Source organism: Labrus bergylta, chromosome 15, assembly GCF_963930695.1.
Source record: "Labrus bergylta chromosome 15, fLabBer1.1, whole genome shotgun sequence".
In the NCBI taxonomy this organism is placed as follows: domain Eukaryota; kingdom Metazoa; phylum Chordata; class Actinopteri; order Labriformes; family Labridae; genus Labrus; species Labrus bergylta.
The window spans coordinates 19,696,318-19,711,993 of NC_089209.1; the positions used below are offsets into that span (position 1 = coordinate 19,696,318).

Below are 15,676 nucleotides of genomic sequence, written 5' to 3' on the forward strand. Positions count from 1 at the left end.
ACAAGTAAAACAAAAAACTACAGGCACTATTTATGCAAATTTAATTTTCAAAAAGGATACCAAGATAAGTCATTTGAAAGACAACACACTTTCATGCTACTTTGGTCTTCAACAAAGCGCTGAACAACTGAATGCCAATGAGTCTCGCCCCCTCTAGTGGCCAGTTGTGCAACCACGCTTCGTAACAGTCTCTCAGAGGTAAAAGTGCTTCAAATGTGTTCTCTTCAACATCTTAGATATGCTATATATTTGCCGACTATTCATCCTGAAAGTGCTCATCAAGACATTTTGTGAGTGAAATCTGATGACATACACCCAATTTCAAGTGTGAAGATACCTGCACTCTTCAGATAACAACTAACAACAGAAGAGCAAAACATTCCCCTCGTACGTCATTGTCCCAGGACGTACAAAATGTATCTGAGAAACCTCAAACATAAGCTAAGCTTTTGGTAGCAGGACATGGCACTATAATAAATAGACTGCATGGAATTGACTGCATCTTGACAACATCAAATGAACGGAAAAGACGAGGATGGCATCAGCAACTCAGACTCCTGTCAGTTGAGCTAGCATGACAAAGTAGAACATGTCAATATTAATTGTAAATGGAGTGCCCTTTTAAAATCATGGCTGTATTTCATTACAAAAATAACTCTGTGTGTCTGCATTAGTGAGGTTCTACATGTTTACACCATATCTGCGGGATATCCTTGCACACTAGGCTCCAGTCAAATATAATGAAGTAACATAGATACACCCGGCACGAGTCCATAAACGGATGTGTATGTAAAGAGGCATTAAGTGGAGGCCTCCACGGTATTATGGTGGATTTGTCCCGGAGCCGGACTTGGTGGGCAGGAGCTCTCAGGGGTCCGTATGTTAGTTTTCCTTTTCCCGTTCCGAACTGTGAGTTCCTCTTTGGGCTTGAACGCCAGAGGCACAAAGCCGTCTGCATCCGCCACAAGTACAATCCACAAAGGACCTGGAAAACAAACAAACAAAAATGTCTTAGAATTATTTTTTTTGAAATCCATCTGTTATTAATAATTTACTACACAATGAAGTGTGAGCCTTGTAAGGTATGTTACTGGTCCCGTCAGTTTAGGAGGAACAGTGTCGGCTACAGCAACAACTAACTCTGTGCACAGTCAATAGAAGTAAGCTGCTTTTGTTTAAAGCCGTGTAATCTGACCAAGGCTTTTAATCAGGTCTAATTATAGTTCACGCATGTTAACAGAAGAATACTGATAGAATCAGATGTTGCCTGAGATTGTACCCCAACAAAAGTAGATCCTTCATAAGATAACTGGAAACTGGAAACGATTAAAGATGCTAAAAAGAGATTTGTTTAGAGAGTTCAACTCTGATTGCATAAAGTATGGGAGTATCAGCCGGGGAATCTCGTCACACTCCAGCTGAAAATACTCACAGGGGGGGGAAGACCTTTCAACCTTAAGACGCCTAAGTGGAGTTTCCTGAAAGTGCTTTTGATTTATTAACCCTGTACGCTCTGTAGCACGGCACGGATTATCCGACAGGTGACGCGTCGCGGAAGGTTCTAAGAAGATTAGATAATGCTTTGTAGGCGAAGACAAACCACTTTCAAAGGTTAAGATGCACTTAAGACACGAGAGAGAGACAGTCTTAAAAGATAAAGAGTTTGCTATTTGAATGTTTGAGGAACAAATTGTTGTTGGTTTTTTTTTATTCATGAACATGACAGACTGAACCTACCATACATCATCTCCACAATAGTAAGATTGAAGAGTTCCTGGAGGGCTCGCAGACACAGCTTCCCGTCACACAGCAGCACTGGCCTCCGTTCATCGATGAACACGTTTTCTGATAACTGCTTCTGCATATGCACAAAGAAGGGACAGAGGCAACAAAGGGAAAAGCCATCATCAGAGATCAATCTAATAATTCAAGACGAAAACAGCATCATACAACAGGTTCAGGTTTTCTAGATGCCTTAAAATGAGGAGAGCTGTACCTGACATGTCACATTGACATAGGGGGGTTCAGAGGCATGAGGGTAAACACTCGGGGCCTTCTTCCCATTCGGCGTGTAATCTTTGATTTCTGCCAGGCACTGCTGTACGTCTGCGAAGCGATTAAAAAGCCTCTCCATGTTAAGGACGAGCTGCTCCAGTGCGCGGTCCCTGACGGGACCTGAAGTCTTGTCCGGCATCGGCAGTGTGGCCTCAGAGTGAAGCTTCTCCGACAGCTCCAGGCGAGGCGACCCGGCCCGGCTGGAGTCCCTGCTGGACTGGCCGGCGACGGCCAGGCTGCTCATGCGGTTGACGTGGTCCATGTCGAAGTTCTCCACTGTGACAGAGGAGGCACTGGAAGTAGCTCGGTCTGACGCTCGGTCAGAGAAGTCCACAGAGCTGGTGACGGGGCTTGGCTCACCGCTTCTAAACTCCTCAACGAGCCTGCGTCTGTTTGCTGGCGAACGAATTACTCCCCCTCCAGGCAACACCAAATCCTTTATCCCTGTTCGCTCCCTGTCGTCCTTTGACAGGTTCTCCGAATGCCTCCTAATCCTTGGGGTGAAATTAGTAGTAGAGTCGTGATTGTGAGGAGATGGCGAAGTTGGGATGGGGGTCTCTCCGTCGTAGATCAACTCTTTAGCTGTGAGACGAAGAATGTATTTATCTGTGTTAGAAGAGGGAAGAAAGGCAGGGTCATTGGACTTCTGCTTGCCCACCATCAGCAGCAGCATCTTGTCATTGAGGAAGCAGACCCCTTTAGGTCTCTCGTTGGCCTGCAGAGAGATCTGCTGGATGTTGGGCATGGTGGAGGCTGTGATGCAGTACACAAGCACCATGTTGCAGGTGTTTGAGGCCACTGCTACCGTGGAGCCACGTGGGTCAAAAGCTACAATGTCTGGGACCAAAATCCCGGGGATACTGACTTTGCGAGTGGTGGTGACTTTCCGCTCATAGGTCACCAGGATGAGGTGCGAGGAGTCCTGGCCCGAGCCCGTCACAGTGTCTCTGCGACGCAGGTTAATAAGGGGGCTGGGGTCGGAGCGGCGGTGCCTGGCCAAGAGGTGGGTTAGATCCAGAGGGCCTGAGCTGGGTATGTAAGACCGCTCCGATTCGGAAGACCTTCTTTTTGGGTGAAAGACGCTGTCGTCCTCTGACATGGCCACATGGGCCCCGTGGGACTCAGCCTCTGAGGGCATGTCGAAGGCAATGCCCGCATTTAACCCGCAGATTTTATCCAGAGGCAGCTCTGTCGCCACGGCTACCTGAGCTTCCCCCGTTGCCTCGATGGCACAGATGTAGCCTCCCACGTCAAAGATGGGGCAGAAGGAGCAGGCCACCAGACTCTTCTGGATGTCATTCCAGATGTAAGAGTGGAGCGCACTGCCCATAGCCACCACCAGGCGAGTACCATCCTTAGTCCAGCATGCACAGTGGATCAGTCCGCTACCTTTGATGTCTGCTTTGGTCCTCCTGTTGTCCACACGCACAGAAAACAGCACAGAGGTGTCCCTCTTGGTCAGAACAGCAAGGATGTCCAGTTTAGGATGCCACACACAGCCTTGGGAGAGCAAGGGGAAGGGCTCGCTCATCTCACAGGTCTGCGTGCAGAGCAGCTTGTTCTGCTCGAGGGCGCTGAGCTGCAGCTGCCACACAGTGACGTGCTTCTTGTGCTGAACAGCAAGTAACGCAGGGGAGTCCGAGCAGCACAGCGGACCCCAGAAAAGCCCAAAGACGTGCTCAAACTGGCCGATAACGTTGGTGTCTCCAAACGTGACCTCCCCGTTCTGGAAGTAGAGGGACGTGAGGCAGACCTGCTTGCCGTCCGTCCATGCTATCCCGTGCACTGGGTGGATGGCCTGGTGTAGGGTGTTCAGACCTGTCCTGAGCAGCTTCGCCTTGCCAAGATCCATCCTGGCTGACAGGTATGAGGATGCTTGTTAGATTAAAAAAAAAAAAGAAGAATTAGAGAGTAAACATTCATGCATAGACTTGTGTTCGATCTGAAAGGGTCCTGCACAGGAGCAGCTAGTGCTACCCACGCAGATTAAGAATAGCAAAACCCTCTGCCGTGTCTCCTTCCAAGTACATGCTTTAATCCCTTCTGCCTGAGCTGAGGCAGTAGTGACGAACACTTATAGCTGCTTACGTCTGAATGACCTGAGCTACACACAGGTCCTGTTGGGCCATCAGCGCATTAATAGAACTATGCGTGGAGCAGGAGCATCTCCACACTAACAGCATTAACTCTTACAGACCTGCAGAGGCTGTCGTGATTTGTTCAGGCGACTTTGTCAAATATAGATTTTGTTTCTCATTAAATTTTGACATGTCCAGATAATTGATAATTGTATAAAGCGTTATCCTGTGACGCTTTGAAACTTTCATCCCTCCTTTCAAAGCCACTTTCTATTATAGTTGAATTGTCAAATACTTTTAATTTACAATGTGATGCAGGATTAATTTCATAGCAGCACACATTCTTTAAAAAAGGTAGCTATCTAAATTACAGCAACTATATGGAGAGGTAGTATAGAATAACAGAATGCCTTATAATATATCTACTGCCTTACATTACATATAACATGACGTTAAAATAACTCAACATTCAGCCATTATTGTCCGATTCTTGACTCAAATCCAGCGTTATTTCACTTAAAAGTTGGTTATCATCGAACTAACAACTATTCATCATACTTTACTCATACCTTATTCACCCACAAGCATCGCCTGTGTGGTTCGTGTAGTTCAGTTCAAGTCAGTTTCCAAAGTGAAAATCAGAGACTGTAAAAAAATGCACGTTTCCCCAGTTGAAATGATCCTTCATCTGCAAATTGACCCGGAAACAAAACAAACCCTCGTGGTGCATTATGGGATATGAAGTCCAAGTGTAGTCACCTGTTTTTTTTTGCCCCCTTTCCCGCCTGAGGGCGCTGCGTGTGCTTTTGCAAAACACTTAGTGCTGCTAAACAAACGAAATATTTTATGTTTTAAAGAATAAATAATAATAATAATAATAATAATAATAATAATATGTTGTAAAGAATAAATATATCCAAAGAAAAGAGAGATTATTGTGCTCACGTAAAACTGAGCATATCCTCTATGCAATGCAGAGTGTAAACCACAGCTGTAAACCGAGGCTGAAGACGACGTACGTGTTGTAGTTGTAGATCTCAACGACGTCTCTCCACAAAGTAGAGAATATCTTTGCTGTAGCTGCGGGTCTGGTGGTGGTCTGTGAATTCATGGTTTCTACCGATAGAGCCCGACTTGTAGCCACTAAACGGGTGACACTGGCTGTCAAATCGACTCCATAGGCTGCATGTTTCAGAGCTGATCTTTGCAGTAGCACGACCATGGGTGTGGAAGTCGAGACTATATCTCCCGGTGATGGTAAGTTGATTTATCCGCCTGAATGTGCTTTGACGCGGGGGTGGCTGCAGTGGGGTTTGGGGTTCGGTGGTTCCTCGTTCAAATGTTGGTTAATATTAACTAAATGTGCATAAAAGTTAGAGTCCGGTGATGTGGGAGGTGAAGTAGTGTACTCGTCAGATAGATGGCACACAGTTGAAGTATTCGGGGTTGTAGGTAGGAGTCTGTAAAGCCTGTATGTTCACTGTGGATCTTTCTAGAACTCCTCACATTGATGATAATGTGAGATGGGATCAGTCACTTTAAATTAAGAAATGGCTCACAAGGTAACTGAGATTTGGCATGCAGGAAGGGGGTAGACATGTAAAGCTCCTCAAGGCTTTAATCTCTCTGTCTAACGTACTGATAACGTAATGAAGCCGGAGGTATCTGATAGCCCCTCACCCTGCACAAAAAAGCCTGCAGGCTGAAGTTTCAACATGAGGATGAGACTAACAGACAACATATCTCACCTCTAAATGTCTGCACGCATGAGGAAAACAATTGCATGTCTGCCAGGAACACCTCACCAGACTAATTGTTAATACTAGATTAGCCTTAGAGTCTCCCAGTCGTCCAAACACACAATAACAATTGTTTTCTCTTTCTTCTTAACAGGAAGAACATTTCCAAAGAAGGGCCAGACATGTGTTGTTCATTACATAGGTAACGTACTCTTTCTTTGCACACCAGACGTCATGTCTGTCTCCTTGTCTAGAGAGAGGAAATTTGTCCCTAAATTTGTGTGTGTGTGTGTGTGTGTGTGTGTGTGTGTGTGCGTGTGTGTGTGTGTGTGTTATTGTTTTTTTTCTCCCTTGACAATCTCTGGTGCACAGCAGGGATCAGTTTGCAGCCCAGCTCGCTTCGTGTGCACAGTCTGCCAGACATGTATGCACCTGTGTGTCGCTTACGGTTTCATAGAAGAAGGGTGGAGCTAGCACCACACCCAGAAAACATGATATTGTTGTTTTTTTTAACAAAGGAGAAAATTGGTGTGCTTTTTTTGAGACTGTTGCAACTCTCACTATGCTAGGACTCACACACACACACACACACACACACACACACACACACACACGTCACACGTCACACGTTCTTTCTTTTTCCTGTTTGTCTCCTGTCAGATTGCCCAATTTTGATGCAGGGCAGAAAGACGCTGAGATATTTGGGGAATAAATGTGGGTTATTTGCTGCCCCCGGGGTTGGCAGTCCAGACATCTAGGTCAGACAGAAAGTAAACAAAGCCTAGTTCGCATGTCATCTGACTGTCTGAGTATTACGGCGTTATTACACGGCTGTAAAAGTCACGGCTCGCTCTGTGGTTCAGGCTCAGTCGCAAACAGGTTTGACTGAAGTGTGCGAGTTATTGTTATTGTGTCTGTGCACACTGATGCGCACGCCTGGATGCTGAAGTCTGCAGCCAGTCGTTTGCTTGTCCAAGACGCTTGGTATTCCCTTCCCTTTTAAAAAAGAAAAAGCCTAGATCTGTTTTAAGGTATTATGTCATGGTTTCAGAGACATCTTTTTGCACAGCAAACACGCATAACCATGGTGGAATGTCGTGTTGGACTTTTTGGGACAGAGGAAAAATGTAACAGATTTCCCTTTGAGCCTGATCTCTGCAGAGATCAGCGACAGTAGTAATGAATTGTGCTATATTTGGAGATGATTCATCTCAGCATGTGAGGCTGCTCTATTAAGATACGGAACATCCCAGTCTGGGACAGTCTTGCATAGTGAGGCCTTTTTTTTTTTTTTTTTTTAGTCTCTTCCCTTTTGTCTGCTGGTTGTTTCCCTCCACATCCCACATTATGTAGAAAGCACATTAGCAGAAGAGGTGATTGATTACATTTCATATCTCTATGGGTTTATATTTATTGATGAAGCACTGATAGTCCTTCCCTTCCTTTATTGTCTCTGCTCCTTTGTTACATTTCTAATGCCTGTATTGTGCTGCTTATTCATAAAAAGGTTATTCATAAAAAAACCCTTTTTACTTTTAAAGTAATCTGTAGCCTGGCATCGGCCCTTTAAGAGATTTCCTTTTCAAACACCCAGACAAGGTCCCTCGTGTTCCCTTTGTCTGAATCAGCCTGTGTCATTCTCTCCTTTTGGCTTTTCCTTTTTCACTCTCAGGATTTACCATTAAGCTCTTATTGGCACGGCTGGCACGCGAAGTTAAGCCAAAGCAAGGACCGTGCCCACTGAGCACAGCAAGAGCTTAAAGTATGTTATTGTATCAGCAGGGGAAATATGTTCACCGTGAGTCTATGGAAAAGAATGAATTGGTATTGAAGACTGGAGTTGTACACAGAGACAAGAATCCTGCTTTCTGAGGAAATAGAAGAATGTTGTAATAGTAGTATTACAGTTTGGCATGTAAGCACCTGTAAACAAGTGGCACATATCATTTTGAGCTTAAGAGGTATTCGTCGACTTATGTTGACCTTATCCAGCTTGTTCACCTGATGTGATTAAAAGACTCAGCAGACAAAGTATGGAGTATTCCCTTTAAGGTAGTGTAGTCGGCCAGTGTGGGTTCATTTTCCTGATCTTTGTATAAAAAGCTTAAGCAAATAAGAGGAATGTTTGCAATGCGTGCTGACTCCTCAGGTCAGTACGCTGCAGTTGAGCAGGGACTAACCCGTGTTTGTTTCATTCAAATGCTTAAATACAAGATTATTGGGGCGCGGTGTAGCTTAGCGGTTATGTCGCACGCCCCATGTACAGAAAGTCTCAAGCCGTTGGTTTGATCATGGGCTGCATGTCGTGCCCCCCCCCCTTCTATATTCCCAACATTTCCTGTCTTATCTAATGAAAACGAAAATGGCCCAAAATATATCTTTATGAAGAAATTATTTTAAGATCAATTAAATAGATGTTGCTTGTAATGGAGGTAACTGCTAGCATGTAGAGCTAAAGACGACACCCTGCACTGACTGCACGCTGCACTGGTGTTAGCTTTCCAGATAGCAGAGCTAAGATAAACAGTGAAGGTATGGACAGAGTGACGTCCCAATCCATTATGGGATTTTGAGACCCACCCGCCCTCCCCCTCTCAGTTTCCAGCGTTTAACCGGAGCCTCATTCTCCTTCCCTCGCTGCGATGCCTTTTTGATCCTCACTTTCTCCTGCGGGATGTTAAACATGCAGACGTACACATGCCTCAGAGCACACTCAGACGTGTGAGTGACCCTCCTGTGACTCGCTGAAAGCCGCATTTGCCCAAATTAGCAGAGTGCTCATGACTGACAGGCAGGTAAGGGCTGCACAGAAGCAGCAGGACAAAAATAATGAGAAAAGCTGCACAGTGGTTCACACACGTCTATGTTTACATCATGCCTGACTGAGAGTCTGCTCACATTGAACACTACGGAGCAGTGCTGCACACACTCAGCTGTGTTATATTCAGACTGAAGACACTGATTTTAGAGGGAGGAAACCTGTGTATCTATGACAGATAATTAGCCTTCTGAGGTACTGAACTTAGACAATCATTTCATGACAGAATATTAAACACATTTATTCACTGTCACGTAGGGATAATGGTTGGTTCCAAATTCAAGTAAATAAAAAAAGGCAGATTTCCCCGCCAATGTGACTCCCTGCAATACTACTTCACACTTTTGACATGAATGAGGGTAAGGTGAATTGAAGTGAATTGGCCATAATTGGATCATTTCAGACAGTGTTGAGAAGAGGTTACAGTATGAAGCCATCCGATACCTGCAGTTCAGGCTCTACTCAGGATGTGCATGGAGTTGGATTGGATATAATGCATTATATGTTCTGTAATAAAATATCATAGTGGTCTATATCAAGTACATACAACTGATAGCATTAAAAATGGGTGATAGGCCAATTTGGGCTGACCGATACATCAGTTAGGCTTAAAGATAAATCTGTAAGATGTCTACTGAGTTAAGTTTTACAATGACCTTACTATATGATCAGACATTAAGGAAACATGCTATGTGGAAGTGCTGCCCTTCTCTGATAACATTGCAGCAGTCAGAAATGTTCTCCTTCTAAGATTAGATTCCGGTCCTGAATGTTTTTTTTTTTGGGGGGGGGGGGGGGTTATTGACCAGAGAAGGTAGGCAGTTTGTAAGCACACCCACACAGCCGTTGTGGAAGCCCCTTGGTTTTGCCAGGCAAACGCCAAAACCAGCAGGTGTTGCATTGATGGAATTGGGCAAGCACATGGGTTCTTTTGAGAAATGGAGAGAGGTTAGAGCGCAGGAAGGTTTACAGACCGATGCGGAGCTGGCTAAACGCTGAAGCTTCCTTGTGCATGGACTCTAAGGAGGAGGGGGCGGGGGAGACAGCTCTCTCCGATGTTTGAATTTGGATTTGAATCTGCACTTTAATGTGTCTTGATATTGCTGCTTTAAGTGTTCTCATCTATTATACTCCTTATTTTTTATTTTGTTGTATTAGACTTTATAGATCTATCTATGCCCTCACACATTAACACAGAGCTTCTTACTTACAAATGCTTAATAACAAATGTGTTTGACCAGGAAAAAGGTGAATAGCTAAGGAGAAAGTTCAGCAATTAGCATTTTGGTCATTTCTTGCTTATTTCTCCACGTGTGAGACTCTGAAGGAAGAGAGTGAACTGAAGTCTATATGAAAATAACATTCCAGAAGCCTCTGCGTCTGGTTTTGGACGCCTGGGTCTTTACTACGATGATCAATTTGCTCTCCACTGACAGGACATTTGAGATTTGGGAGCAACAGGCTTAGCGGATATGATGTCATGCCTAAATGCGGACGTCATTCCTGACCATGTTTGAGCTCCACACCTCACCATGAAACGTGCTGAAGTGGAGGCAGGAGGACCCTCCGTGTGTGTGTGTGTGTGTGTGTGTGTGTGTGTGTGTGTGTGTGTGTGTGTGACACAGAAATAGAGTCTGAAACGCGGGTTTGTGTGTCAGGAGATGCTAAACTTGACTTCCAGGGGAAAGTGTTGTGATCGAATGCCGTGGGAAGAGTTGACTCCCAACATGGTGGAGTTACCGTGAGCAAGGAAAAAGCAGTTATGTCAGCTTTTTGACAGGACCGAAACTATGATTTATCTTAATTGTCTTAATGTGCTGCTTATTTTTTATCTGAATTATGGATTTTGAGTCTATATCAGGTCAAAAAGTTGTAAAAAGAAAAGTCTCATCTCAGTGTCACAGAGCCTCAGTTTGCTTCTTTGTCAAATCAACAATCAAAGAAATGTAGTCAACATAAACTAAAAGCAATAAATCCAGCGAATATTTTACTTTTTTGCTTGAAAAGTCTGCAAAAAATGATTAGATAAGTATGAGAATATTGAGAGATGATTTTCTGAAACGACTCCTGATTCCACACCTACTGTCACTTCATCACACTTTGACATATTCATAAAGCGTGAGCGAGATTTCATTCTTTCCATTGAGACAAGTCTGCCTGCAGCTGTGAAATGCTGCAACACACATACATCTGTCATGGACAGATAGCGTTACACGCATCTCATTTCATCCACACTTAGTCGGGCAGAGGGGGGGGGGGGCTGTTGTGCTGGCAGTGGTCCTAGACGGGGCCTGAGACAGGATACAGTGAACGGAGTAAAAATAACCCCACCCCTGTGCGCCAGTGACTCTCTGCAGGTCCAGCCAGAGCTCTACCAAGTGGAAGCCTTTCATGAGGAGAAAGTGTGGGAGCCGGGGCGCAGGAAGTGAGCGGGGCCCTGCTTTTATTTTTGCACAGACCCCACCCATGTTTAGAGTGCTCCAGAAGATGATAGCTCTGATACAAGAGTGGGGGGGGGTAAGAGTAGTATTAGGTGATTTCACTTTCTTTCATGATGGGGTTGCACAGCCGTGAGTGAACATTTAAGCCGCCGCCATAGCAAATTTTAAAGGTATCCCATTTGACCCAATGTGTAATTAGAGCATGCTGTAACTCAGTGACGTGTGTTGTAATCTATATCTCGGTTTAGAACAATGCTTCTTTGTATTTTTGTCCACAGAAACAGGAGCAGCTGATGTTTTCACTTTTGTATTTTTTTTCCCCCCTCAAACTGGTATTTTCCAGTTTTCAGTAGGTCTGTGATGTTAACCCCTCTCGGGCTAATAAAGCCCCTCCAACACCAGAGGAGATGTTAGCGGCTCCATGTAGTGTAACACAGAGGAGCGTTTACAAATAGAGCGTTAAGTTATCAGGTGTTAATACCTCCTTTTACGTCAGCAGACTCTAAACAGAGACCCCCGACCAACCAATGTGACTCACTGGTTTTAAACGCCCAGGATATGATCCCTCACTGGCTCCCCACCTCTGAACTTTGCCAATCGGTGTTTCCTGCCAGAAACTGACCCTGCTTTAATGCAGCTGATGCAGGAAGGTTTTTTTTCTCCTCTCTGCTGCTCCCCTGCTCTGCAGCAGGTGGTATATGTCTTGTTGAGTGCACTTGATGACTCCATGGTTGAGATGAGCCAAGTGCGCTGATATCTGGGCTGCTGTGATTCTTGGAAATGATGGACCTACTAAGTTTAGGGGGGCCTGTAAGGGGAGAAGCAGTACAGTACCAGCATACATGAGACTAGATGAGCCAGACACTGTCAGTAAACTTAGCACACAACTTTAAATGCCAAGTATTCACACTTACAACCTGGGAAAGATTCATCAGAGGAGTATCAGAGCACAGAGAGGTGGATGTTTGTTGCAAGTGGAATTTTTGCCCAATGCAAATTTTGAATCAACGCAACAAGACAGTTAACAAGGTTTTAATATCTCCTCCTTCATGCTCGGTCGGGGTGGGTGATGTGGATACACTCTTTTATCACAGTGAGGTTGACAACAATCTCAATACTTTGATAGTTTTTGATGCCACATGTTTTAAAATGATACAATCAGATTTTTTTAATGATCAGCAGTATTGACGAGTACAGAAGAACTAAAAAAAAACCTACAGATCTTAAGTCACATTTTTAACCATAAAATGCTACAAAAAGAGAGAGAGAGAGAGAGAGAGCGCTGTTTAAATTGTGCAAATATTTTGACTTTTCAGTGCAGTAATGTTGTCGAAATATTTTTTTGCATTTTTGGTCATTAAAAACAATAAATTGTGGGCTGCAGGTAGCCTAGCAGTTGGTGCTCGTGCCCCGCGTACAGAGGCTATAGTCCTCCGTGCGGGCGGCCCAGGTTTGAATCATTCCTCTCTCTCTCTCTCTCTCGCTCTCTCTCTCTCTCTCTCTCTCTCTCTCTCTCTCTCTCTCTCTCTCTCTCCCTGATTTCTGACTCTATCCTCTGTCCTGTCTCCACAATAAAAGACATAAAAAGCACAAAAATGAACTTAAAAAAAAAAGAAAAAGAAATTTGCATTGGATGCCTAGGAATTGTTGTTGCCATGGTATCAAAACATGTATCAATATCAATTGATTTTTTTTCCTATAATCATACTGACGTTTAAAATGTATGTTACCACCCTAGATCACTGTATGTAATAGTTTAAAATACAATGTTGATATATAGTAATCAATTTATACATTGTAATGGAAAGTCAACTTTCACACACTTTATAGAGAAGAATAACTTAAAAATAAACCTTAAAAAAGAGAATATCTAGAGTAGAACATGATTTGATCCAATGCAGGAAATGTCTTTCACACAATAAATGGTCATTATAATGAATGAATAATTCATTTCTATGAACATACTCAAAGTGAAAGTGTCAATGGGATATCAGGCCTGTCTTGTTTACAGTACTGAAGAAGGGCTTGTGTCTCGATTCCTTCATTAGGGTTAAATAGCCCCGATGTTCCCATCATGCCTGAACAGTCGCTCAGCGTTTTGAAGGAGCGCAGTCCTGCACTGCTCCGCCTTTGTTACCAATTTCTCCCTGTGGTCTAGATGCAGGCAAGCAATGGCCTAGTTAACTTCAAAAATAATCCACTGAACCAGGCCAACGCTTCCTGATTCACATTCCCTTTGTTCATTTTGGGTAATTGAAACAGGCCCGAAGAAGCTGATAAGAAAAGCCCCACAAGAGAAGTTTCTCAGACTGGAGCCAGCTGTACTTTATTCTTTTAATCTTTAAATGTCGGAACATTAGCCACTGAGGAAAGGGCGTGCATTGATCTGGTATCACATGAGAAATGAGGATAAAGAGTTAAGCTGTTGACTACACAGCCAGAAGAAAAAAAATGAACACTTTGTCTTCACCAGATGAAGTCAAATGTGTGCTTTTAACCAGATGCCTCTGTTCTCTCTAACATGTGTTCATATGTTTGTCTTTTGCCAGGTATGCTGCAGAATGGGAAGAAGTTTGACTCGTCTCGAGACAGGAACAAGCCCTTTAAGTTCAAGATCGGACGGGCGGAGGTCATTAAGGGCTGGGATGAAGGAGTAACACAGGTGAATACTGTCCTCGCAGTTATTGCCCTGATTCCCTGTTGTGTTGTCCTCCTGTCCTCCTGTCCTCATACAGTACTAAGCGATTATTTTGAGGTAGGAATGCCCAGCTTAAGTCAAAGATTGTTACTGGGATTGCTGACTAACGGCCCTCGTCAACAGCATGTGAGGCTGTAAGCTGATACGTTTCAAATGTCCCTTCAGTAAGTTGTAACATGACTTGAAAAGTAGTCAGCAGAACATGTTATAAGGTCCTATTGATAACATATTAAAGTTCATCTCACAGGTAAGACAACACTGATGTAGGTTGATGAAGACCTATGCAGATTAAACAAATATGAAAGTTTCATATTGAACAGCCGAAGTTCAAGTCGACGCCCAAGTTGTAGTTTTTATACACAGAAACTTCTTAAAGTAAGAAGCAATAAAGCTTTTTTTTCTTCTGACCCTGATGTGTTTTCCATTGTCTCCCGTGCTGCAGATGAGCCTCGGCCAGAGGGCAAAAATTACCTGCACACCAGATCTGGCTTATGGAGCGACAGGACATCCCGGGGTCATCCCTCCGAACGCCACACTTATATTCGACGTTGAACTGCTCAAGCTGGAGTGACGCCTCGGGTCAAACACAAAAGCTTAATGAGGCTGCGATCGCCACAAGCTGTTTCCACGGGGGGAGACCATACTCATACGGCTGCTGCCTCCCAACGTCCAGCCGCTCTTCTTCTTTGATTTATACAGTCTACTTTTAGTTCAATATTTAAACATACCTAATGCTGCTTTTAATGCCACCTTGTTGTCATAGATAATGCAAGACAATTGTTGTTGTTTGTCGGAGATGCTTTTTTTTTTTGTTTAATTCTGTTTAAAGTTGTACATTTTGTTGAACCATGAGGAAATCCGTCATCTGACAAAAGGCTGTAATACATAGCAATCATAACTTTTACTGCCTTACAGATTCAACAACAGGAGGAAGGGTACGTATGTTGAAAGTCAATAAGTTCTGCTCTGTATCTTAACTGGGCATTATATACACCACTGTCTGCATTGCCACTTTGATAAAGGTTTGTCCTGCTGAATGCTCTGAATGATGCTATGTTTAGTATATTTTATATCCCTCATAAACATTTACTGCAAGTGTACTCTATCCAATCGAACCCAGTCCAATACTGTACAGAACTCTATAAGAGCCGTTGCTGTTATTATGACAGTCTGTCGACCAACTCTTGAATAAAAATGGCATGTACTGTGTTGAGAAAACTGTGTCCTGTGTTTGATGTGTGAATGAGTGATGATTGCTTATAGAGAAACCTTTAGAGGAAGTTGCACTGTGTGATAGTATGTATTAGGCAGCATGCCTAACAGGGCTCTCTGCAGCAACATCGCCTCCCAGTGGCAACGTTTAAATAAATGGAGTGGAGTAATGCACCAGCAAGCTGAGTTTGAAATGTAATAAAAACTGCATTACAGACAAAGTACCCAATAGTAGCTATATTACCCTGTTATGAATAAGAAAGTAATATTAACCAAATCAGTGTTTTATTTATTTTAATCTGAGGAAAATATTTTACACACCTCTTTTCACCCAGAGGGAAAATTATGAATTATTCAGATGGCAAAGGTGTAATCATGATGTGACAAAGTCAAATACAAAAATAAGGCAATGGTGATAGTAACATACTTAACTGGGATGATAAATGAGAAAACCAAATGCTATTAGAAAACAGATGAAAACAGAAGAAATCAGGTGAATAGACCAGGGAGCACAAATGAGCAAAGTAAAATATGTCAACGAGCCAGGGCTTTGATGTGTGCAGTTTGTATGGCCTCTCTATTCATTTTTCCATAATGTTTCACAGACTCATAGTAGTTTAAAAGCTATATATACA

The 15,676-nt window shown here is 43.5% G+C and overlaps 2 protein-coding genes across 2 annotated transcripts; one reads left to right on the plus strand and one right to left on the minus strand.

Annotated features, from left to right (window-relative positions):
• Positions 1–24: 24 nt before the first annotated feature.
• Positions 25–4,846, minus strand: wdcp (WD repeat and coiled coil containing). The gene is made up of 4 exons (XM_029278837.2): positions 4,703–4,846; positions 1,997–3,930; positions 1,738–1,858; positions 25–985 (listed from the first exon to the last, which is right to left on the minus strand). The coding sequence occupies exons 2-4, from the start codon at positions 3,905–3,907 to the stop codon at positions 801–803; spliced, it is 2,217 nt and encodes a 738-aa protein (XP_029134670.2). The 5' UTR covers positions 3,908–3,930; positions 4,703–4,846; the 3' UTR covers positions 25–800.
• A 347-nt stretch (positions 4,847–5,193) lies between these two features.
• Positions 5,194–15,047, plus strand: fkbp1b (FKBP prolyl isomerase 1B). Its single transcript, XM_020641612.3, has 4 exons — positions 5,194–5,390; positions 6,027–6,074; positions 13,681–13,793; positions 14,272–15,047. The coding sequence occupies exons 1-4, from the start codon at positions 5,354–5,356 to the stop codon at positions 14,398–14,400; spliced, it is 327 nt and encodes a 108-aa protein (XP_020497268.1). The 5' UTR covers positions 5,194–5,353; the 3' UTR covers positions 14,401–15,047.
• The last annotated feature ends 629 nt before the right edge of the window (positions 15,048–15,676 follow it).

Excerpts from the sequence above, each read along its gene's own strand:
- wdcp (XM_029278837.2), bottom strand. The coding sequence starts at position 3,907 with ATGGATCTTGGCAAGGCGAAGCTGCTCAGGACAGGTCTGAACACCCTA. Across the intron at positions 1,859-1,996 it reads ATGTCAATGTGACATGTCAG|AAGCAGTTATCAGAAAACGT; the intron begins GTACAGCTCTCC and ends GTGCATATGCAG. Across the intron at positions 986-1,737 it reads TATTGTGGAGATGATGTATG|GTCCTTTGTGGATTGTACTT; the intron begins GTAGGTTCAGTC and ends TTTGTTTTCCAG.
- fkbp1b (XM_020641612.3), top strand. The coding sequence starts at position 5,354 with ATGGGTGTGGAAGTCGAGACTATATCTCCCGGTGATG. Across the intron at positions 6,075-13,680 it reads ATGTGTTGTTCATTACATAG|GTATGCTGCAGAATGGGAAG; the intron begins GTAACGTACTCT and ends GTCTTTTGCCAG. Across the intron at positions 13,794-14,271 it reads GGGATGAAGGAGTAACACAG|ATGAGCCTCGGCCAGAGGGC; the intron begins GTGAATACTGTC and ends CCCGTGCTGCAG.